Here is a 24499-nt window from a genome sequence, read left to right as displayed (position 1 = left end):
TAGTGTAAATAAAAGTGTTGTTTGAAATTGATTTGCGGTAGTGGCGGCTAATTCTATTGCGTGATAATGTAAGCCGTTGTTGTGCTTATATCTTATATGTAGCTGTAGCTTTGTAAACTGTGTGATGAGGGACTGTGTTTGGCAAATGAGAAGCCACTAAGTTTGAATAAAAAATTGGGTGATGCCTTTGGAAGTAATATAAAAATGTCGACTAATTTAGAACTTTATGGCATTTATGAATATTGCTAGTGAGAGTTGCTACCAAACACTATTCTTCGGATGTAAAGGGAAATTTAAATTTAGAACATCGGAAATAAAATATTCTCTACATTTCGTTCTCTACCTACACAAAAAATTACCGAAATACTATTGGACATACACAATGGCACTTATGATATACACTAGTATAGTCCATCTGGTCTAATTACTTACTAAATTACCAGTTGTGATGATACTCCTCAGAGTGATCTGTCACTTTTCTCCCCCACATTACACTCGAGTCCCACGTTTTGTGTCGCAAGTTGTCAAAAAAAGTTATTTTTTTCTTGACAATGAGAACCCTTCATTTAAACAGTTGCAATGATCTATCGGTATATTGAGACAAATTGGGTCTTGTGAATTAAGAATAGCACATCATAGCTAGTTCTCTCAAGTTAGGGGCTGATTTTTGTACTTCAACTCTATGAAGTACATGGTAGCTCACTAACCTCATTCTCCAGCCATCTTATCCAACATTCTTCATTGACGGGGCCAGTGGTGGTATAAGCATCACTCATACACATCATTTCTTGATCATTGCTGGTTTTTCCAGAATTACTCACGCCTAGTAGTATTGGCTCTAAATCATTCTTGATCTCACACCAGTCTTCATCCAATGAAGAATGGAAATGCCAATACAAATTAGCTACAAGTAGCTTCATCTCAATCCACGCCAAGTGCATTCCAAGACACATACGTATTCCTTTCCCAAAATGCATCATATATTTGTTTTGTGTCTTGGTTCTTTGTTGAAACTCCTCTTGTGATTCATCTGGATACTTTAACCATCTATCGGGAATGAAATAATCATGTTTGGGAAACACTACCGGGTCACGATGCAATGCATATGGCAAGCACGAGATAGTTGTACCTTTGGGGATATGAACACCACCAACAGAGTATTCTCGGTCCACTACTCTTGGCTCTGCCCCTGGGATTGAAGAGTGTACCCTTGAGTTTTCCAACAATAGAGCGTCCAAAAACGGAAGCTTATCTACTTGATCCAAGTCTTCAATAACTTCTTCATAAGAAGTAGGTTTCCCAAATGCTTCATACAATTCGCTTTGCAATCTCTTCACCAAAGATGTGTTACCTGGTCGGGATAACTCATAAATCAAATAGCATAATTGAACTGCCGTTGTTTCATGACCAGCAAATAGATTATCTGATAAAAAAGAATAAGCTCTGGCTCCTTTCAATCCATTTTGTTTCAATGCTTCCAACGTAGTCAAGTTTTTCCCATTCCTGCTCAAGTGCTTTTCAGCGAAATTGTATAAAGACATTCGGAATTGAGATACATCATTAGCACATTTCATAATCGTTTTAGTGGCAGCCACATCCCAGAGTGCTGGCATTAATGTAGTCCAAAACAACATACTTGATACTTGACGATGTTTCAAAATTATTTCACGATCCGAAGGACTATCTAACAAATCCAGCCCATTTGTTTGTCCCAATTCAAATTTAGAAATCACATCCATCGCAAATGCTCCAAATAATGAAAAGACTTCAATACCTAGATTCTTTGTTCTTTTTGACTTGTTGAACCATTGTTCGCGATGCCCTTTAGCGTGAGGATTCAATTTTGGGCTCACGTTGGCTAGATCGGGCTGTTTTCCGGTAATGGAGCTTTTGTATACGTAACTCAACAACTTTCTTGTAGAGTCAATCATTACTTTCCTTGTGTTGTTCTCTGGGGACATGACATTTCCCTTGTTGTAAAGTCTCATTATAATCTTTTTATACTTTAGGTGTTCCTCATTGTTCAATGATGCAAAGATGTTATCATGGCCGTGGTTTGTGAAATTTGCATAAAATGATGATTTCGGAAAGTTTTTGACGTAAATGTCATTAACGTACTGAGGCCCATAAACACTGATTTCGTTTGGTGATAGAACAACAACTGGGCCATATTTCTGGTGTAATTTGTACACTGTTTGTATCCATGTACCTTCTCTTTGGCGGTTCAATGCTCCAATATATGACACTCGATATATGTACAGTCCAGGGAGTTTCCAAAATGGAGATGTAATAGGTAAATAGATCAAATTATAAAAACAGAGTATGGCAAGTATGACAAACAATGACCAAAATGGGTGCGCTTGTATAACGCTGTGAATAGTTTCAAGGGTATCCTTCAACATTATTTGCGGTCGCGAGTCATAAAATAATGAAACTTGTTTGCAAAAATGAACTTTTCTCAATGTTGGTTCTTTTCTATTTTTATGATGAAGAGGAGATCGTCTTATCTACGATTTCCTAAAAGAGACGAAAATTCCGCGCAAGAATTTATATAGCACAAAAGAGAAATTAGCGCAGCCGGATACAAAGAATATGCGCTCCTCCAAGGGTATACGGTTGTAGCTTGTTACCAATGTGTGTTACCAAGGTGAGGTAGGTGGGTATCGGATTGTGCTTTTTGTGAGCTCCAGTTTTTCATAGGTCCAAGCGGTGTCTAAGTCCATTTCACTCGTTTCATGTCTCAATCCTACCATTTGCATTTTGAATGATGGAGAAATTTCTGAAAACTTTTTTACTAGTAATGGGTCACCTGGACCATTGCTGAGTCCTTATGAACATCAATAGCCACCATTTATTACAACAAAAACTAATTTCAGGCATGAGATAACTTCATTTGGGGAAAAGCCCCATAATTTTGAGCTGTATTTCCATAGAACCCACTGATTTCCCCTCCGCAACATTTTCTTTACGAAAACATATAAACCAGGGAATGTTCAGACATCTGCGACTTTTGGTTGCAAATTAGAATATTCACGTGATGTGGTGCAATATAGAGCTACCATTGATTGCCAAAAAAAAAATTAAAAAAAACACAGTTTTGCATTGACATTTGAAAAGAGATATTGCCATCTATATGTCTAAATAAATAATAACTCGCTAAGCCCTAGGCTGCGGTGAATTGAGTAAACTCCTTTGCAATGTGGATTCCACATTCAGTCTTGACCTTATTTTTCCAACGTCCGCTTCTTTCATCTTCACCATCTGCAACAGGAACTGTGGAGTGCCAGTCTCCAATGGACTTGTAGCCCAAATCTAAAAGTTCGTTGTACGGTACCTGGTTCTCATCAATGTATTCTTTCACTGCGTTGAAATCCCAATCCCAAAGTGGGTTAACTTTGAGAATATTATTAGCTTCATCGAGCTCAAGTACGGCCAATGATGATCTTGCTCCACCTTGTGATTTTCTTCTTCCCGTTAAAACCACATTCACGTTTAGCTCCTTATAAGCACGTTGTATAGGTTCCACTTTGACTAAATAGTCGTAGTACTTATCATTAGTTTCCCATAATTGGTCCCCGTATTTTGCAACAAACTCCTGTTCATTAGAGACACCAAGTGGTTGGTAGACATTGATTTTTGAGTCTTGATAACGATCCTTAACTCGGTTCAACAATTCATGAGTTTGGGGAAAGTGGTAAAGGGTATCGATAAAAATCAAGTCTATTTTACAATCAGGAATCTTCGAAATCATGTCAGTGATAGCCAAACCAGTTAAGCCAAAAGCAGTTGTTTGATACACATTAGGAAACGTTAAATAAACCCATTTTATTAGTTCTTGTGGCGACAACTGTTGTAACCTTTCGTTCAAAAAGTTAATATGTTCATTTGTTAGCTTTATAGAGTTGTTTTCAACAGTCATGATGTGTGTTATAGGTGAAGCTTGTAAAATGAAGTGAAGAACAAGTTGGTTGAGAAAAGTTGAAAAAAATTAGCATAAATAAAGATTGAGTTTTATAATTACTAATTTGATTTTCACGACACGACACTGAATCAAAACGCGACAAGTATTTTTAATTCCTCTCTCTCTTAATTTATTTGGCAACCAAGTTCCAAAGCCTGAACTTGTTTCTCGACAAACACCAAAAGATGTTCCGTGGTCCAATTCAAATGCCAAAACTTCTACAAGACAGAAATTAAAAGAGGCTACAAAACCGAAACCACAAGCTGCTACGAAATCTTCTAGTGGCATACTTAAGCTCGATAAATTAAGTTCACAAAGGAAGCTATCTTTTTCAAATTTGTTTAGACGGAGCTAAAGGGGGTTTGCTACTCAGTCAAAGAAGCAACATCTGCAAGATGAGAGGTCTATAGATAGTTCCAAAGATGCAAGGATATTTCTTGGAGACAATAAGACACCAATTAGTGCAGAAGCTATGCCTTTATTTACACCTACTTTTCACGAGAGTGCTGCTCAATTGACAGGAAAAAATGAATGTTTACCGGAATACTCCTTTGTGCCACCACCTAGGTATGAGGACAAAGAAGAGTAGTGTATAGAGAACCCCCAAATTACATATATGAATATGGATTGTTTCACAACAATATGAACACTTTGTAATAACAACTCTACAATCGTCTCTTAATCAAATCATTTCATTACAGAAAAAGAATACTATAAATTCTTTAAAGTTAATCTAAGAGCACCCAATAAGGTGTGATGCACGAAATAGTATATCCCCTAAAGGATGCCAAAAAAAGTAGCTAGAGCAAAGAAACACCCATAATTTTCAATAAAAAAGCGGAAGTTTGGAAAAAGGACACCAAAAGAACTCAAATATGTATTTTAAATCCGCATGTTGATGTAGAAAACTAAGCTTGCAGCAGCAAAAGCAATAGCAGCCAACCCAGCACCACCGACAGCAGCGGCAGAACCTTCGTAAGAAGTAACTTCTGGTTCTTCGTTAACACCTGGAGCAGCAACACTGGTAGATTCTTCTTCAGCAGGAGTTTCAGTTGGTTCAGAGGCTTCTTCACCTGAGGTTGATTGTTGTTCTTCTTCAGCATCACCAAATTTAGCACTAAGAGTCAATGGGATTGAACCTTCACCGCCAACTTTAACAACAGCATATTTTGATTCAGAGTAGCTATATGGATCATTGATGTTCTTGGCAGCAGCAAGAGCATCAGATACTAGAAAGGTAACTGAACCATCTTCAGCAATGTCAGCTGGTAATGACCCTCTACTGAAAGTCAATGACAAAATATTATTAAGGAAAGTAAGGTTTTGTTGTAATAGTGGTTGCGTGTCCACGTCAACGTAAACAACTCTAGTTTCATCATTGTATTGTAAAGTTTGACCAGCACCCAAGAAAAAGTAGTTGATACCAGCACCTTCGTGAGTTGAGTATAAACCTTGTCCGTTAACTTTTTCGTTATCAGAAGAAGCAAAGAATTGAACTGGTATAATGGCAGCCAAAGCACTAGATGACAAAGTCAAAAGTAAAGCAGGAACAAAAAATCTCATTGTAAGTTGTAGTAGTAGTAGCTAATTAACCGAGTGGTTTTCTAGCTGAATTAGTTAGAAGTAGGATTAGAGAAGGAAAAAAGATGGTATAAAATTTCAATGAAGGAAGATGCAAGGTGGTATTTATACCTCAAAAAGCCTCTAAACTACAAATCGTAAACATATGTCACACGCTTGTAGAGTTTAAGCAATATTGCAGACTATGACGAAGAAATGAACAACAACAGCTGCATCAACAACTCCCACAAGAAGAAGAAAGGCTGCTAAAAATAGAAATTAACTAAAAAATGAAAGCAAATAAAGCTGAAAAATGGTTTCGGTATTTTTGAAAGTTTATTACTGTTATTGTTATTGTTATTGTCTATATATATTATGAACAAGAATTACCCATTTCGATTTGTTTAAATGAAGAGTAGTGCGTATAATTTAATAGATTTGTATTGTTGATAGTGGTTTTTGTGTGTTTGCGGGTATTTGCGTAATGAGAAATACCCACACTCAGTTGGTAACAAAGCTTTTGATATTTGGTTTAGGGGAGTGTGTGGGTTGTGTCTTTCTCGCCTAAACTCAAAAAAATACCAAATTCGCATTTAGCGCATACAATACATGCACGACCCCTTAAAATAAAAAATTTAAATGTATGATGTTCAATCTCATGACAATTTTACATTTGTACAACAACAACATCGTAGTCATAGTCCCCCCAACAACAACAACAACAACAACAACAACTATAAAGAGTCCCTTGACATCAGTCAACCTACAAAGACATACCTAACGGTGCATCAATGTCCACCCAACAACAGCAAAACCCTGGCACGTTGAAGGAGATATTGGCAACCACTCCATTATTTCACCTTATTCCGAAGCAAAACTTGAGTCCGTTGATTAATTTGCCTCTGTTTGTCCCAAAATCAGATGAAGCTGCTTTAAACAAGCATATAATTCATAGTATAGAGTCGTTTGAAACAGAAAAATCCAAAATATTTGAAAGGGAATGCCAACAGGAGTTGTTGGATTTTACTGATCCTGAGTTAGATTCAATCAAGTTTAAATTATTCTTATCACACACCAAAGAAAACGCGCTCCCATGCGAATATTCCAACTTTGATGCCCAGATTTTGAGAAATGAGTCTATTGATGACAGTAAAATAGTAGCTAAAACCGGTGATGATCTTGTGAAAACAGGAAGATTGTCCATACGGAAAAGAACACCAGTTGGTGATGAAACTTATGTCCCCAAGCACAATCAAAAATACTTTAGAAAATTTGATAAAGAGTACCTGCGACTAAATCTGATTCAAGAGAAGGCCAGTGCTGGAGCTTCCGATGATGACATGACTCCGATTGTTAGTATTCCACTAAGGCCCAAAGAAAATCTAAAGCTACATTCTGGAAAATTCGATCAGTTTCTTTGTGGTGAGAAAAAGCAATTCACATGGGAAGATATGGTTGTTATATGTGAAGCATTGAACAAGATTGATACGTTTCAGGACGGGGACGCGGAAGACTTGATTAATGTGCTAGAGATTTGTTTTGGAACTTTGTCCGAGGTAGTTAGTCTGTTGCTACATCCAAAGATTCTGGGTTTCAATGATCTTAAGTCAATTCTACCAGACTTGTTATGTGGAACGTTTGCATCAAAAGCTTCGCTCATTATCATCAAGTACAAGATTACAAAAGGAATCAAAATGGCATTTGGCAAGTATACACTCGTTATTACTCAAATTCTTGAACGTGTATTTGAAAGTTTCCTCCTTCCCCTCAAAATGTTTATCTCAGAGGATGCAAATGACAATGATCAAAAGTTATTTTATATGCTAATCACAGAAACGAGTGATAGGATAAAGCAATTTGCGTCATTGAGCAATTCATCTTCATTTGAAGAGCAAACCTTGATCAGATTGGAGATGATGTGCATCAATTTAATATTCAGCAGCAAAATAAATGAAGCCGAAAATTTGCAATTGCACATACCCATTGATTCCCTTCAGACATCTGCCGCATTATGCTTAGTCGCGATTTACAAAAACTCTACCGATCAAAGATCCTTTTTGCTTCACGAAGTACTTGCGGGATTCTCTTCAATGAATACTAAGAAAGGGGTGGCAAAAAACTTCAAGACAAAACGTGGTTTCGATATTCATTTATTCACCATGGTATTAAATAACTTTTCCTACAATTTCATCGAAAGCGAGGGTTACTCATCAGATTTTATGGATTACATTTCCCGAGGGTTGATTGAGAAAGTTCAAAGAAATCCAGCAGATTTGCGACCAAAACTTACATCTTTTATTGCTGATTTGATTCAATTAATGTATCTACCTGAATGGCCAACAGCCGATCTATTTTTGACATCTATAGCATTGAACTTGATTCAAGTTTTGGCTTCACAAGACGAGCAAGTCTCTGGTGAGACCCAGTTTTGGGATATTTTGCAAGATTTGGCTGAGAAAATTCTTGGGATTCCCAATGATGCAGTTCCCATGGGAGAAAAGGAGATGATGTTGGTTTTGGGAAACTGTCACGAATTCGGAATGACTGATGCGTTGCCATGCTTGAAAACAAAACTACAAAATCTCACCGGTTTCACTCTTGAATATGAACCAGTCAAGAACTCTGACTCCACTATCCCTAGTTACAAAAGTCTCATCTTGAGTCATTTCAGTAACTTTTTCACTACAAAGTACCTCAACTTCCTTGAAATGCAGATAGGAAGCTCGAGGGCTAAGTCAAGAGCTAAAGCGATCAAAGGGTTGCTTGTATTTGTTTCGAAATCTCCTCAGTCGCTTTTATCCGCTCAGCTACAAAAGCAACTATCTTCCATGTTGCAGGACCCGGCTGCGCTGGTTAGAGATGCTATGCATGGGTTCCTCAATGAACATATTAAAAAGAACCCCAACGAAGCACAAAAGTTGATTCATCCAATGTATATAGCAATGGATGATTCCAGTGTTTCTGTCAGAAAAAGGAGTATTCAATCTTGTATGGCAGTTTTCCCATTCGTCAGTGATGCAGCTAAACTACGAATCAGTGAAAAGATACTCGAGAAAATATACGATGAAGAGGATAGTGTACGTAATGAGGCCGTTTCAGCATTAAAGAGTTGTTTTCTTTCTCAACCTCCCAGATTGCACTTGCTAAATCCTGGAGCTGTGAATATCATTCGAATCGCGAAAAGCAAAGGTACGAAACTGTTGATGGCATTTTTCAAAGATTACGTATTTCCCGACCCCAAAACTGCTAGTTTTGTTGATGCGCTAGTCTTGTCCTCTATTGAACTTGTGGGAACCGGGGATGACGTTGAAGGAGGCATGCTCTTACTATCGCTACTTTCCCAGTTGAATGACAATCTCATAACACAGGATATATTGGTGGAGTTAAAGAGTTTTTACGTTGACGAAGCTAATATCAACACCAGTGCTTACGCCTATGCGCTCGAGATTCTAGAAACAGCAACTTCTCATCTCAATGGTATTCGTCCTGAATTTTCCCTTGAAATTCAATCCTTTTTGCTTTCCAAAATCATTAATTTCCATCAAAGAGACATGTTGACGGCCACTTCAGCATTATGGAATTTGAGCAGACTAAGTTCTACTGAGGGCAAAATTGCCAATGCTGTTGTGGGAACCTTGAAATGGGTGCGAAAACTGTACAACGAGAAAAACTACAGGCAACTTCCAAAGCTAGTGCAATTATTGGGATGTTTCGGTAGGCTCATAAATCTTCAATTATTTCACAATGTTTTTGTCAAAGAAGGATTTATGTCTGAGCGAGATAGTGTTATGAACATTCTTTTCAAGCATATCTTGACTTTTACAAGGCCAGAATTCCCTACAACTCTTCGGAAATACGCCCTTTCGAATTTAGTTTTGGCTTGCTCGAGCCAGCCGAGATTGATCACCCATACTGCAGTGACAAGTCGTATATTGGAGGCAATAAAAACAGAACCTCCGAATGTGAAGTGTGCCATTATTCAAAACCTTAATATCTATCTAGATGATCACGGAACTGTTGATAGCACTCCTATTCGGAAGGACAAACTTCAGTCGATCCAAGGGGTTGTGGATTTGCTGCAAAATGCATGCAAGGTTTTGGTTGAAAGCTATTTCGAGAGAATCACCACATTGTGTACGTCAAATGACCTTCCATTGGTGCTTGAATCGTTTTTGTTTGTCCGTAAGTCGTTGGAAATGGGATTTGCAAATCCAATCAAAGGAATTGCTACTGTGGTTGCTTTACAAGGCTCGCCAACATTGACTCTTCAAAAAGCTGCATATGATTTGCATATATATTTGTTTGATAAATACAAACCAGTGGTGGACTCCCAATTTTCCGATGGTATTAGGTTAGCATTTTCTACGGGCCAAATCGCCAGAAATATGTTTATCCTACTTTACGATGTTGCCCTGGACTCAAGAACGTCGAGAAATAAGTTTATCAAGTCAATATCAAGGTTTTTCGTTATTAAACCAAAGAGTAATCATTTAACTGAAGATTTAAATTTTTTACTTTTTGTTATTGAGAGGTTGTCCCTAATCAAATATAGAACTATTGAGGAGGTATACATCATTTTGGGCCAGCTACAACAGGTTTTACAAAATTATGCACCCGATTACATCCATGACCTTCGTGAAACGCAAATTGACGATGAAAATACTAGTAATTTGGCTTATCTAATCTACCTGATTCTTGATTTTTATTATTACCTTTCTGCAAAGTACAACATCACCAATGAAAATATAGAAAATTTCGGGTCTCGGTGTTTGGACATTGATTTTCTTCAAACACCGACGATTGCCAGTTCGCCGATTCTACATGTGGGTTGGGTATTTGCTAATATGCGAAATCCTGACTCGTTAAAGTTTGTTGTCAAGGAGATTCAAAACTCTGTATTTGTGCAAGGTGAATAATAAAGTTGGTGCTATTTACTTCTTGTTTCCTGTAAGGCGTCTCCATCCCAAGGGTAATTGAAATCCATTCTTGGGTGGTTCAATGTCATGTAGATCCACTCCAAATAACTCATTCGATGATCCGGCAAAATTGACATCCGTTGTGGAGTCAACAGAATCGAGCTTGACGTTGGCATCAATGACGAATGGAGATGATGTAGGTTGTAATTGTGCTTCTTCGTGTAGACTTTTTTTACCAATTTTCAGTTTCGAGGAGTTGCGTTCACAGTTACTGAGAGCGTATTCATCAACAGCAGCCACACGCTCTCCATTATGAAACAGTTTGATATCAATGTTGAACTTGTCTCTTTTCCTCTTCCATAAGGCTTGTTTTTCTAACAACTTTTCAATCTCATTTATGGTTAGGTCTCTCTTCCTTTCCATTTCTTCATAATCCATTATATTATTAACTTTGGTGATTGAAGGAAGATGTCTAATCCAATCATATTGTCTGAGGAGTTGTAGGTTGGTATTCAAGTTGTCAACCTCAACTAAATTCTTGATCTTTTCCTCATTCAACATCTGAGTTTCTTCCTTTTTCATTTTACGATGAAAAATGGTATACTTTGAGTCGGGCAACGGATCCACTTTCGTTCTTCTTTTCGGTAGTTTCCTTGGAACTTTCTTGACACGAATGACTTTCAATGTTGGAGTCTCTTCATCCCCTTTGAAGTAACTGTACAATTGAGAGTCAAACTCTAATTTGCCCATTTGTATGGGTTTATTCTGATACAAGTAGACATTTATGTCATCAAAGTTGAACAAATTTTTGTTCTGTATAACCTTATTTGAATCATCTGACCGTAGCTTTCGTGATTGTTCCTTTTCTGGGCTGGACATGTGGATGGGATCGAGTGCAAGTGGGGTGTTTCAAAAACCCGCTTCCGTATTTATTTTGTTTCTCTACGCGCGCTTCCACTTTTCTAAATATTTATTACATTTCATCTAAACTTGAAAAACTTGTCAGCATAGCTTGGGTTAAAGTCTGCCCTTTTGCTGATATACTGCCTGACATTGTACGGTTTCATGCGAGATAATTGACCCTCTGTCACCAATGAATTGACCAATTCACTCAGCACTGTAAACAAGTTTCCTATTTCCTTTAATATTTGGAATTTCTCAGATAGTTCTGGAATACCCCATTCATCTATGATTGTCTGATACCGAATTGCATCTTTTGTTAATACGACACCGCCAATAGAATTGACTGAGAACTTCTTATAATGTTCAAGTAGCAACTTTAAAAATTCATTTCCAATCATGAGTAAGGTATTTAGCAAGTTATCACCAGTCAAAGCAACACTTATATTGGCGTACATTTCATTTAAAAACTCACTAATCAATTCACAAGCTTCTGTGTCATCCTCGATAGAATCACAAAGGAAATCCTTCTTCTTTTGTTTACCGAGAAAGCCACGAATCTGGGTCAAGGAGTAATCCACGATGGAGTTGAGTAACTCGTTGATGCTTGTCTCTTGCACCTTTACAAACTCATTGATCAAAAATCTCGCTTTCCCTTTAGCAATAGGGTCATTAGTGACACAAGGAAAGATAATCTTCTTTGCACATGCTGTCAAACAAAACAATATTTCCTTTTTAAACTGTATGGAGTTAAGTGTCCAAAAGAAGTTGAGGCTTTGCAATTGAAGCTCTTCTCGAACAATCAATTTTTCAAAGTTGACTATCAATATGGCCAAAACATCCAATGAATGCTCAGCTGCTTCATTTGGTGCCAATTCCAATGCTCTTCCAATCGACTCAGCAGCGGTTTTCAAAAGAGTTTCAACACTGTCAATTGCTTTGAGATCATCTTCCTCGAGCTCTAGTTTAGACACCCCTTGGTCGCTCCTCGCCTTTTCGTTAATTTTGGCTTTAACGTATTGAGTGAATTGTGCCAACTTTTTTCTTTCCGCTGAGAATCTGGTATGGTCATATGTCCTAGATTGTTGACTGTATTTTAATGTGTCTGATCTCGCTACACTAAAATCATCACTTGTTTGTTCATTGAATGTATCAGGATCGAGTGTGTTCAAGATGGAATTTACAACCTCTTTCAAGTTTCTCTTTTCCCTTGCAAGATATGAATTATCGGAAATGTATTCCTCAAATAAATCATCATTCGATTGTTCTAAAGTTTGCAGAACTTTTTGATCAGTATCAAATTCTTCAGTAACCATGTAGTCTTTAATTTGGTTGGTGAACTCCCCAATGATCCCATACAATGCTTGTAAGATTCTGACATGAGCCAATAAACTTCGTTGTAATGACAACTGCAACAACGACGTAACCTTTCTTTTGATGGCAGTTTGATAGATCCTCTCAATAAATAACACAATCACCGTCTCTGGATTATTGAATATCTTTTTGCTCAATCTAGCTTTCGACTTGATGTTAAACTTGATGTTTTCAAGGAACTCATTTAAATGTGGTGTCAAGTCGTAATTCGTAGCATTTGGATCAGACCATTGCTCCCATTCATTTTCGTTCAAGGTTGCTTCATCATGGCTTGCTTCAACTGAAAGTTCATTTTTATCGACAAATCTATTCATCAATGTAACGCCTTGGTTGTACTCGTATAATATTCGAGAAACATTATTCATCATCCTGATATCGAAGTTTCCGCCTGACATCTCATCTCCATCAGATGCTATTTCAAACTTTTTCAATAAATCCTCTTCCATACGCTCCCCATAGGACTCAACCATTTGTAAGCATTTCAAAGTGCTTGAAATAGACTCATCGCTGATTCTCCTCGACAAATGGATCAACTTTTTGATATACCTTGCGCATTCTATATTATCATCTAGCTTAGAGCTAGAACGCAAATTCTCCAATGGAGCATATTCCCCCTTTGTGTAGAACCCATGATATGCCCTGATAAGGAAAATTGTCTCTCTTGATTTATCTCGTGAAGTGGATATCTTGTTCAAAGTAACACCCAAGGGGTTGATCTTTCTCGACACATCAGAAATTTTAATGTCCAAATGGTTAAACTTGTCAGTGGTTTTATCAATCAGATTGCTCAATTCGAGTACGTTCTGGGAATGCTTCAATTCATACGTGTCAACTTGCTTCTCTCCTCTTATCCTTTGATCATTTGCATCTGCACTCAAGCGATTCAATTCTCTAATTGTGCTTTCGAATGATCGAATGTATGGTTTGGGGTCAAGGTACGCCTTCTTGTTTACTTCAGCACCTTTGAGAATATGGTCTTTACTTATTTCCTCTACAAAGTCATTCACTGATAGGCCATTGAGGAAATTGTCGGCATTAAGAAGCTTCTTGATTTCTGGGTTTAGATCGTAGATTGAAAACGAACCAGCACTCATTTCAATTGTGGTTGGAGTGACTTGAACTGATGCAATTTCGTCGTTAAAAACAATGTCGGTTTTAAACCATGCGGGATATCTTGCGACACGTTTTTACACGACACCGTAGATGGCAAAATGCCTTTACTCCATTACTTCTATCTACAAAATACGTTGATTGTTGAGTCACCTCTTTATTAAGCTATAAATTACAAACTATGTCTATAAATTACACTTAGTTTGCTCTCAAAGTCAAGTGACATTTACCACAGTATTGTCTGTCCTTCATATTAGCCATGAAAATACCTGCACCACAGGTTGGGGATGGACATTCTCTTCTCAATCTTTCGACATTTCCATCGTTGTCAACCTTGTAGTAAGTCAAAACAGCCAATTTGTGTTTTCTGTGCTTGTGCTTGATCTTCTTTGGGGTGGTGTAGACCTTCTTCTTTCTCTTCTTACCACCACCTCTCAATCTCAACACCAAGTGCAAAGTAGATTCTTTTTGGATGTTGTAGTCGGATAAGGTTCTACCGTCTTCTAATTGTTTACCAGCAAAGATCAATCTTTGTTGGTCTGGTGGAATACCCTCTTTGTCTTGGATCTTAGACTTGACATTGTCAATAGTGTCGGAGGATTCAACTTCCAAAGTGATAGTCTTACCGGTTAAAGTTTTGACGAAAATTTGCATTTTGGCTTGTCGGCAAAAGGGGTGCTTCTTTCTTACCAAATGTGGTTGAGATGAGAAAGGTCTCTAAATAGTTTGGTGAAAAAAAAAAAATGGAAATTTAAAGTAAGTGCGTGATGGCAAAAACAGAGGCAACCGGGAAAACAAAAATAGTCACGTGTAATTTAGGGCTACAATCACGCATTTGCAATTATTTTGTGTCATTTTCCAAGCCATCTTTTGTCACTTTCGTAAAAACGATATCTCCTTTTGCAACCGGAGTAAAGAAAATTCCCCTTGCGTTAATTATAATTACATAAATAAAATCGGATATTTGCGTATTTTGCTTTTCATAGTTTGTTTATTCACAAAAACACCAATACATCCTCTCATTGGCTGAATTCACCAGCCCAAAACCGCAGTAGTCTCAACTAAGATTAAGTTAGCAAAAGTCACAACTAATCAATTGGTTTGGTTTATTCTCGGCCATTGAGTTGTTATAGAGTTACAATCTTGGTTCAAATTGTAATTGGTTGAAGGGCCAAGAATTGGCTTAGTGAACTCTTGTGTTCAATCTTTGTGGCAAGGCATGGCGGTACTGACAGCTTCACTATTGGTTAAATTCTCTCCACCTTGTCCGAGTATGAACATTCAAGATATTGTGGTTGATTTATTCATTTGTCGTCTTTATCACAATCTATATTAAACAATGAAACCCTCTCATATAAATATAAGCCTATTTGTCCCGGAAACTTCTACTTCTCCAATATCCATCAATAAACAACTCAAACTATGAAAGTCTCATCTTTATTGACAACTACCACCTTGATTTCATTGATTTCAGCTGCTCCTGCTGTGACTGCTCCACCAAATGCTGCTGCTACCGACGGTGCCAACTGGTCTACCTACCCTTCAGTTGCAAAGACTGCATCGATCAATGGTTTTGCTGATAGAATTTATGATCAATTACCAGCGTGTGCTCAGCCATGTGTTCGTGAAGACACAAAATCTACACCTTGTCCATATTGGGATACTGGTTGTTTATGTGTCATGCCTCAATTCGCTGGTCCTATTGGTGAATGTATTGCATCTGCTTGTAAAGGAAACGATGTTCGTTCTGCCACATCCTTAGCTACTTCAATCTGTTCAAGTGCTGGTGTTTGGGAACCATACTGGATGATTCCAGCCACTGTCTCACAAAGTTTGGCTGCTGCCGCCACTGCTGTCTAAATTCATAGGATATAGAATACACTTATTAATTCACAATTAGTCACCGTGTATATCTTCTTGTTGGGCCCAATGTAGCACACTTGAAATGCATCTATCCTCTGACCTGCAATTCATCTCAAATTTTCCATAAGCCTATTGAGAATTTGTATATTCTCAGCTATCTGACGTTTGTTATCGGGATTTTGCAACGATTCGATCATTTTTATTAGATTCTCATTTATATTACGACTCACTGCTGATATTAATGTTAGTTCATAAAGTATCTGTTGTTGTTTCTCATTCATGGTCGTTGTAGTTTGGCGGAAATTTGTTCACGAAAAAATCAAAACAGTTTTATATATGTTTCTGTTGCTACCAGTATCTGCTAGGTACACTGTAGCCCACAGGAAGACTACCTCAATGCATAAAAATATTTAAATTGTCAAACTTCAAACAACGATAGTGTATTTTGAAAACTATTTCACCATTCAGTAAACTTCAACCACAAATAAACAAATTTGCACCTTTTCGCTGCAAAAAAGTCCATGTTGCGAAAACGAAAACAGAACCAAAAAGATATTTGAATCGTAAAATGCTTAGTGCTTAAGACTAATACTTTATATTCATCCCTCATTTCACTCTACAATGGAATTATTTGAAATACATCATTCGTTATACTATGTACAAAAAACAAACTTCTATCTAATCAGCCAAACCTAAATTCCCATGAATTGAAAAATTGAAAATATATAAGAAATAAATCCTTTAGTGAAAGTATATGCAAATGTAATGAGCTCAGTGTGACACACTTCCGGACTCAACTCTTTAAGAAAACACCAGTTTGTTCCCATTTCTCAGTTAAACGATTCAAAACGTTTTCAAATGCCAATCTCCCTGTTTGAGCATTTTGGCCAAATCTTTCAACGCTCCAATGTTCCAATTTGTCACACAATTTCGATACCCCAGCAAAGGCGGTGATTTCTGCGCTCTGGTTAAACGTAGTCTTGTGTGATGGTAAATCCAAATCAGGTCTATAAATAACAGTTTCCTTCACCAACAACAAATGATTCATCGTTAAATTCATTGATTTCATCACCAAAGTCTTGTTATTTAAATCTATTTCTGACACTTCACGAACATAACTCATTGATGCTCCACCAACCAAGAATGAAAGCCATCGCGGTATTGATTGTTTGCACCCAATTAACCTTTCGGTGCGTAGAATATGGTCATTAACTAAGCTTCTGTTTAAAACATCAACTGAAACCACATGCGTTGAAAGCTCGTTAGGGTATTTTTGCCAATTAGCGGCGGTTACTTGATCCCAAGGATAATTGAATAAATGATCTGCCTGAAATAACTTCATTTCGTGAAGATTATGCTAAAATGTAGAAAATTATGCTAAATTATGGGGGGAAATATCAAAGGTGAGACAGGTCACTCAAAGTGTGGCAATCCCTTTGTATATATATATATGTAGAAATCAATAGATAACCGCTTCAGATGAAATGGAAATTTTTTTTTTTAATTTCTCTTTTTATTCGGTTTAAATTTCTTTTTATTTTGTTGTTGTTGTATCAGTTCTATTGTCTTCTCTCACTTTTTTTGATTATTCGCCTTCTTTTATAACCGATGATCATGCACTGAAATATGTACCATTAATTTGACTGTAGAAGCGTTTACCGTGATAAAGAATTGCTGGATCGAAACTTCCGATCAGTCCATCAATTGAATTCTATGAAGTATTTGGGGAAAAGTATTATGGGGGGGGGGAGTTTCTCAAGTCACAAGACTGTTGTTGTGGTTTCAACGCGGGATGAAAACCACTCGGAACTTTACGGAAACACAAAAGTTAATTTCGGTAAAAAGATGTGTGACATTTTTTTTAATTAACGACATTGACTGTCACGACACTATGTCTTTGTGCAGACGCAAAATATACTCCATAGTGATTACTCATACATCTCTATACACAATCTATTGCTTTTATTAAATCCTCCAACGCCTTCAACGCCTCCCCACTTGTCAAAGACTCCTTTGCTAATTTTACACCATCGACCCAGTTATCACAAATGCCTGATACATAAGCAAGAGCGGCAGTATTTAGCAAAATGTAGTCCACATATGCATTACTATTTTCCTCACGCACTTTGTACTCATCTTCATCTTGTTTCAATATATGGTTTAGTATTTCAGCGTTTTCATCGGGAGTCCCTGACCTTACAGCTTCTAATGGATGTTCACGGAGTCCAAAATCCTTGGGTGAAATGCGATCCCTTTTAATCTCTCCATCTCTTTCAACTAACCAGATCTTTGTATAACCGGTTGGTGCAATTTCGTCCAAAACACATTCCCCATATACAACCATTGTACGTTTGTGTATATGACTCTTCTTTGCAAGTATGGAGGCAGCTTGAGCATAGTTTTCGCCCAACTTTTCGCTATAAACACCCAAGATTCTCGACTGAATAGGAATTGGATTAATCAATGGACCCAATATGTTGAAAATCGTTGGTACTCCAAGTTGTGCTCTCACATTCGCCACGAGCCCCATTCCAGGGTGGAATGATGGTGCAAACAAGAAACAGAATTTTGATTTTTTCACAATATCTGGCAAAGTTACCACATTTATTTTGGCTAAATCAACACCCAAAGACTTTAACAAGTCTCCAGATCCGGAAGTAGATGTGCTGGCTTTTCCGCCGTGTTTGCATACAGGTAGGCCCATTCCTGCAGCAACAATAGCTGATGATGTTGATACATTGAATGTGTTTTGACCATCTCCTCCAGTACCAACAATGTCTATGTAACCTGCTTCATCAACTAAATGATCCTCTATAGTCTCTGCAAACTCTAAAACTGTTTTAACTGCAGCAGCAATATAAACTGACTCGTGGTCCAATTCGCGTTGTCTCAATGAAGTCAAAAATGCTGCAACTTGAATTTCAGACGCACGGTCGGTAAATATAAGCTTTATTACCGATGCCAAATCATCTGGAGTAAAATGAGGAGGGTTCTGAACTAATGATTTGATATAAGGTGTGAGAACCTTGTCCTTTGTCGGGCTTTGTACAGTCATTGATATCTCAAGTGGAAGGGGAGAGTTTTGGTGAAAAATTATGATTCATAAATGAATCATCAATATTTTTTTCGGTTTAGAGCTGCACGACTTAAAATTTAAACCGTTGAGATTCGATTGCGCAACCAAGTGCGGTAGAAAATGCATTACAATACAAAACTACTTACGATATTTGCACCTCTTTATCGGCATCCAAGTACGAATCGCAGATAGCCCAGCATGTAAGGTCATCAATTGAGTCGGGGCTTTCAAACTCGATTTGTAATCTTTGTTCGAGATTTCTTATCTGTGTCTTCTTTATAGCGTATAATTGATTTAACAGAGGCAGTCCGACAACTACCCACCAATTCTCCTCTTTTGTGAATGGCAACCTACATACAGCATCCAAAGAGTCCAACTCCTCGTCTCGTTCTAGCAACACACTAATTGATCCTTGAGACAACGTCTCATAAGATAGTTTGACATTTGGGTACAGGTTGACAAACATAGCTACTTCGTTCAAATCATCATCTTTCAATTGAAGTACCTCGTTTCTTTCATCATCATCTACACTCATGATGTCGTAGACAGTCTCAACCTTGTGCTCCTTACAACGCGTGAGGATTGCATCATTGAATTTTGGAACTTGTTTCAAGTGATTCTCAAACGACCAAACTTGTTGTGACACCATCTGCCACAAGTCCATTGCCAACATCGCACTCAAGTGGCCCTCTCCTGACAAGACATCAACGCTTGCATTCAACACGCGAACGAAGAGCTTCAATACCTTCTCTTGGTCATACTTTAATTCAAATGGCAAATTCACTCTCGATATAAACGCCTGGGCTAGGATGAAGGACTTGTAAAATGGTGTCATTGTCGAAGCATTTTTCAAGGGCATTTTTCTCGCAATAGTAGATAACAACTCATCTGATTTTCTTATTGGTAATGTTTCAAATTCAGCAGCACTGGTCACTGCAAGGAGGATGTCCTTAAGCTTACTCTTCTCATTCAAGGTGCTCAATGTATTTAATGTTTCAAAGGATAACTCGTAATGTGATGTAATCAAGGCCTTGTTGGAAGGCATTATTGTCTCTTCCTCATCCTCTTCAACAAAGTCGCCTTTGATCAAATCGTCCATCAAATCTTCAATCAAATTGGATAAGTATTCAGATACAGCAATCGAAGAAAGATTTCTCAACCCATAATAGCTAGGATTGCTCAATAACCTTTTGTAAAAGAACGTGTGGGTCAAGAGATCAATACAATCCTGTCTCAGTTTTAACAAACCATGTGCAATACCATCGATGAAAAACTCGTAGATTGTGGAATCCAACAGACTTTCTAAAGGAATACCAAAATTGATAAAAGATGAGTAAAAAGTAGCCGCTTCACTCGTCGTTTGAATATAAACATATCCTGAAGTACTTTGACAATGGCCAACCATGTTGTAAATGTCAACCATGCTGTAACTAACGTCACGGTGTTCATAGCCATCATAGTACTGGGTCCCTTCAATGATAATAACGTCAGCAGAAGGTGCAAGATGAACTGCATCCCTGGTAGTGACAATCAGCAATATACTTCCAGCCCTGAATAAATTAGATACAATCGCTTTGTCCTTTTTGGAAAACTCGTTTAAAAAGATTGCAACACCATTCCCAATCGCATCTTTGAGTAGCTTGTTTTCCACACTGTCAATGTACTTACGTAGATTCTTTGAATTGTGTTGGGGAAACCTTTGAGCAATTTTAACTGCCTCGCTATTTGTTCCTGCAAATACGATAGTCCGGCGGTCATTAATATCCCAATTCTTATCCTCCCTGAAATTTATCTCCTCAATGTTGTTGTCACGCACCGAAGAAGGGTAATTGATTATATTAACTTTTGAAACGTTTAGCCACAGTGCCACGTCACGGGAATTCAATAATGGATAAGAAATCCCAACGAGTCGAACGTTGATATCGTCTGCATGCGATTGCAAAACTTTTATCCTGGTAAGCATAAATTCGTAAACAGGATTAGTCTCAAGTTCATGAAGATCATCAAGTACAATTAGCTGAACCGTTTTGATTGCCTTTGGACTTTTCCAACGCTTGCAGAGTGAGTAAAACAGACCAGGAGTTGATGTAATTACTCTATTGGCATTGAATGCTTTGGCATCCTTTTTCAAATCACCAGATAATTTGCAAACCAGGTCTTTCTTGTTTGACCACTTTTTGAATCTGGCGCCAACTATGTCTTCATTTGGGTTTATGTAGACAATTCTCTTGTTTGATCGACGCAAGTGCTGAGCAATTGCCAACTCCGGACATATAGCTTTTTGCTCTCCGGGACTGATTCCGATTAAGATGTTTTCTTCGTCACAAATTGCCTCATATATCTCACTTGATATCTTGTCCTCTTCTAAGCTGAGTTCTTTAAACTCATTTAATGCAACAGTTCGCTCCCCACGTTCGACAAAGTATGATCTATCTTTTGGTGTAATCAAATCTGTTATGATCGGTATTTTTGATGTGCAATTGACCCACTTGGTACTCACAAACGAAAGTAGCAAGTTTGGGGGTTGAGGCAGCTTTAACTTGAATTGAAACTCAAGTACGTGTGGCTGGTCGATTTCCTCCTTGCGAACACGAAATTGTTGATAGTGTATAAGCTCATTGCCATCACAATCTTCCAAAAACAAATCGAATGACTCCTGTCTTCCATGAATGCTCAACCAGTTCCACTTTGGAATCGCTTCAATTCTCAACCTCACATACTCATCAGTAATGGTCTGAACTGTATAATTAAGCTCAATGCGAGGAAATGAATGAACGAGATCCCACGCCTGTTGGGCATTTCCACGCAAGTTCAACACTTCAGCCAACTCCTCGGTTGTCAAGTGGAAATATTGAATCCATGGCAAATGGGATGCTTCTGAAGCTTTGATTATCGACTTTGGGGCTAGTGAACCAAACTGTCTTAATGGAGAATCACTTGCCCAAAGACGATTGCTCACCATTTTTGATAAACCGAGTATTGTTTTTGCAAGTGATGACCACTTTTTAAGCAATGCTATTTCGTACAAAGCGTGCAACAATCTCGATGCAGATTGCTTGATGTAGATCATGTCGGAGATTAAGGCATACCCTTCAAGATTGAGCCTCGATATATACGTTTGCAATAGAATGTTGATCTTAGTAAGTGGTTCCGTAGGAAGTTCCTTGATCGGGATAGGACATTTTTCCATAAGCTTGTGTATTTCCAATCTTTCTTCCCTTCTAATGGGTATGAATTGAAATTCGTCAGAGTGAGCAAACACTCTAATAATATCGCCTTCCGTGTGCCAAGGTTTCAATAACTGATTATACCTGGCCACTGTTTCGTAGCTGATATAATGGTAGGAAGCGATTTTTCCGAGCTCTGTGGAGACTACCTTCCCACCATCATGGACTAACAATTTTTTTTCATGTAGAACTGAAAAAGCAGCATTTATCAACTCAAGTCTTCGTACATAGAACGTTGGATTCTCCTCATTGGTGAGCGAATCTGCTCCATACAATTTTGGTGATTGCACCATCCGCACGTACAAGTAAGTGTAGCCTAGCCAGTCTATACCATCATTCAATGAGGAGATAGTACCAGAAACCACCTCTGCATTGACATTGTCAATTAATTTGGTCATTAATTGCGACTCAATTGGATACTGCTGATTCAAAATAGCAAGGTAGTATTGTATTCGGTCTTGAGATGTAATGATTATACCTTCACCATTCCTGTCATACCTCGGACGACCTGCTCTTCCCAACATTTGAAATACATCTTGTGGAGATAACTGGGTCCAGTTCCCGGCGTCTGGTGAGTACACTTCGGTTCCTTTGATAATCACTGTATGTGCAGGTAAATTCACACCCCACGCCAATGTGGCTGTGGAAACAAGGGCCTTTAAATGGCCCTGAGCAAAAAGATCTTCTACCAATGTTCTGTCATCTCTGTTTAATCCAGCGTGATGAACACCAATACCTGAAATCAAGAGTCTTTGCAATTTCACATTAGTCACCCTATCACTCTCTTGTTGTAGGATTTCGCGAGTGCTGATTTCTGTGATGATTTCCGTATCCAGGTTTGCCAAACCTTCCACTAAGTATTCTGCAGTAGCAGCAGTTTCATTTCGCAGGTGTACAAAAATGATTAGCTGTTGATTGCGCTTCAAAACATTAGATGTCTGCTCTAAACATGCTTCATTCATGGCAATTTTTTTCTTTAACGCTTTTTGCTCCTTTATTCCAACAAACTTTTGCTCCAATGGGCACGGTCTATAACTTGAATCAAAATAGAATACTCCCTTGTCACTTGCACGAATGAACTTTGCAACATCAAGATAATTGGGTAATGTTGCAGACAACCCAACAATTCTAATATCCTCACCTGTACGTACGACTCTTGACACTATTCCTTCCAATACCGGTCCCCTCAAATCATGCAACAAGTGTATTTCATCAATGATCAACAACTTAATTAACTTTAGATAGTCATGATCTTTTCTTGTAATGATATCCCATTTCTCCGGCGTGGTGACAATCACGTTTGTTTCTGATATCTGTTGTTGTGATAATGAAGAGTCACCGGTTAATTCATTCACCACCAACCCATATGCAGAAGTTAACCTTCGTTGGAACTCTCTCATCTGTTCTTGAACCAAGGCTTTTAGTGGCGCAATATATACAATTTTGAACTTGTTTCCTTCTATGTGATTATTAGAACGATAATTTTCGATAGTGCGCAACATGGTCAACATTGCCACATTAGTTTTACCAGCACCTGTTGGTGCACAAATTAATAAATTATCATCAGATTCAAAAGCCATTGGGTAGATTTTAGACTGTATTCGGTTGAACGTTGAAGTTTCATTACTTGGGAATGATTCCTGTGCCCATGAGGGTAATGTACTAACAGGTAGGAGCTCGTCATCGTTAGGTGGAGCAGCACTTGGAGGGACAGTAATGATATCATAGTTGGCCATTTTCTCCTGGTAGGTCCCCTTTGGTAATGTTACTTTCAAGTCACCTCCATCTTTCTCTTCGTAAAGTACTCGTTTTCGTAGCTGTTTGATTGTATGCTCAGCATCCTTTTTTCCTAATAGCTCCAAGATGAGCTCATTGAGGTGATAATTTTGCATTTCTTGGATTGTTTGAGCTTTATCGCCTGTCGCGAGGCTTCTTGAGTACACTATTCTCCATCGGTTTTGTAATATCTTGTGCAATTCCACTTTGGGGAAACGCTTTGCAAGGATTTTATCAGTTAGGTTTCTGTCACGTAACGCTTCGTATATATTTTCTGCTTCGGAAACCTCCTCTTTGAAAGTATTCCAGTCGTACACCCTATCGACAATGATAGGATTTTCTTCTTCTTCTTCTTCCTCCTCCCCCTTCTCCTCCTCTTCTTCTTCTTCAGATGCCGCTTCAGGCTCTTCTCCATCGGACTCTTCTACTTCAATCGCAATTGCCCTTGTTTCATCCTTTTCCGACCCACGATATTTCAGTAGCATAGCCTTGTAACTCGTTGCTAAGTTTACCAATTCCCCCAACTCCTCGTCACCAATAGCACTACTTAGAAGCTCATTGGTTTCTTTTCTCTTGGTCGTCACGCTTATATCAGATCCTAATATGTCTAATAAAATTTCCACCGCTGAGTTTATAATGTCAGGGCTTGCATCAAGCAAGTGGTTTCGTATTCTATTAAGAAACTCATCGTAGGTTTCGTCGTAGTCTGTCATGGCTCAGCCTAGTCTGTCTTGCT

General features: G+C 38.1%; 11 protein-coding genes across 11 annotated transcripts; 2 read left to right on the top strand and 9 right to left on the bottom strand. All coding sequences in view use genetic code 12, as the record gives it.

Annotated features, from left to right (window-relative positions):
* Window positions 1–680: 680 nt before the first annotated feature.
* Window positions 681–2402, bottom strand: CORT_0B00240 (cytochrome P450 protein; the record flags this gene model as incomplete). The annotated part of the gene is made up of 1 exon (XM_003867137.1): window positions 681–2402. One exon carries the CDS (start codon window positions 2400–2402, stop codon window positions 681–683), a length of 1722 nt encoding a protein of 573 aa, XP_003867185.1.
* Window positions 2403–3163: 761 nt separating this feature from the next.
* On the bottom strand, window positions 3164–3919 carry CORT_0B00230 (Met16 3'-phosphoadenylsulfate reductase; the record flags this gene model as incomplete). The annotated part of the gene is made up of 1 exon (XM_003867136.1): window positions 3164–3919. The coding sequence occupies one exon, from the start codon at window positions 3917–3919 to the stop codon at window positions 3164–3166; it is 756 nt and encodes a 251-aa protein (XP_003867184.1).
* Window positions 3920–4843: 924 nt separating this feature from the next.
* Window positions 4844–5524, bottom strand: CORT_0B00220 (hypothetical protein; the record flags this gene model as incomplete). Its single annotated transcript, XM_003867135.1, has 1 exon — window positions 4844–5524. One exon carries the CDS (start codon window positions 5522–5524, stop codon window positions 4844–4846), a length of 681 nt encoding a protein of 226 aa, XP_003867183.1.
* Window positions 5525–6312: 788 nt separating this feature from the next.
* Window positions 6313–10437, top strand: CORT_0B00210 (hypothetical protein; the record flags this gene model as incomplete). Its single annotated transcript, XM_003867134.1, has 1 exon — window positions 6313–10437. One exon carries the CDS (start codon window positions 6313–6315, stop codon window positions 10435–10437), a length of 4125 nt encoding a protein of 1374 aa, XP_003867182.1.
* A 15-nt stretch (window positions 10438–10452) lies between these two features.
* On the bottom strand, window positions 10453–11316 carry CORT_0B00200 (hypothetical protein; the record flags this gene model as incomplete). Its single annotated transcript, XM_003867133.1, has 1 exon — window positions 10453–11316. The coding sequence occupies one exon, from the start codon at window positions 11314–11316 to the stop codon at window positions 10453–10455; it is 864 nt and encodes a 287-aa protein (XP_003867181.1).
* Window positions 11317–11417: 101 nt separating this feature from the next.
* Window positions 11418–13805, bottom strand: CORT_0B00190 (Sec10 protein; the record flags this gene model as incomplete). Its single annotated transcript, XM_003867132.1, has 1 exon — window positions 11418–13805. One exon carries the CDS (start codon window positions 13803–13805, stop codon window positions 11418–11420), a length of 2388 nt encoding a protein of 795 aa, XP_003867180.1.
* A 214-nt stretch (window positions 13806–14019) lies between these two features.
* On the bottom strand, window positions 14020–14475 carry CORT_0B00180 (Ubi3 protein; the record flags this gene model as incomplete). Its single annotated transcript, XM_003867131.1, has 1 exon — window positions 14020–14475. The coding sequence occupies one exon, from the start codon at window positions 14473–14475 to the stop codon at window positions 14020–14022; it is 456 nt and encodes a 151-aa protein (XP_003867179.1).
* Window positions 14476–15243: 768 nt separating this feature from the next.
* On the top strand, window positions 15244–15681 carry CORT_0B00170 (Ups2 protein; the record flags this gene model as incomplete). The annotated part of the gene is made up of 1 exon (XM_003867130.1): window positions 15244–15681. The coding sequence occupies one exon, from the start codon at window positions 15244–15246 to the stop codon at window positions 15679–15681; it is 438 nt and encodes a 145-aa protein (XP_003867178.1).
* Window positions 15682–16477: 796 nt separating this feature from the next.
* On the bottom strand, window positions 16478–17026 carry CORT_0B00160 (Ups2 protein; the record flags this gene model as incomplete). The annotated part of the gene is made up of 1 exon (XM_003867129.1): window positions 16478–17026. One exon carries the CDS (start codon window positions 17024–17026, stop codon window positions 16478–16480), a length of 549 nt encoding a protein of 182 aa, XP_003867177.1.
* A 600-nt stretch (window positions 17027–17626) lies between these two features.
* Window positions 17627–18739, bottom strand: CORT_0B00150 (Trp4 protein; the record flags this gene model as incomplete). The annotated part of the gene is made up of 1 exon (XM_003867128.1): window positions 17627–18739. The coding sequence occupies one exon, from the start codon at window positions 18737–18739 to the stop codon at window positions 17627–17629; it is 1113 nt and encodes a 370-aa protein (XP_003867176.1).
* A 163-nt stretch (window positions 18740–18902) lies between these two features.
* Window positions 18903–24476, bottom strand: CORT_0B00140 (hypothetical protein; the record flags this gene model as incomplete). The annotated part of the gene is made up of 1 exon (XM_003867127.1): window positions 18903–24476. One exon carries the CDS (start codon window positions 24474–24476, stop codon window positions 18903–18905), a length of 5574 nt encoding a protein of 1857 aa, XP_003867175.1.
* Between the last annotated feature and the right edge of the window lie 23 nt (window positions 24477–24499).

Source organism: Candida orthopsilosis, assembly GCF_000315875.1.
Source record: "Candida orthopsilosis Co 90-125, chromosome 2 draft sequence".
Classification (NCBI taxonomy): domain Eukaryota; kingdom Fungi; phylum Ascomycota; class Pichiomycetes; order Serinales; family Debaryomycetaceae; genus Lodderomyces; species Lodderomyces orthopsilosis.
The sequence above is the reverse complement of the archived record's forward strand: the minus strand, read 5'-3'. Positions and strand labels throughout refer to the sequence as shown.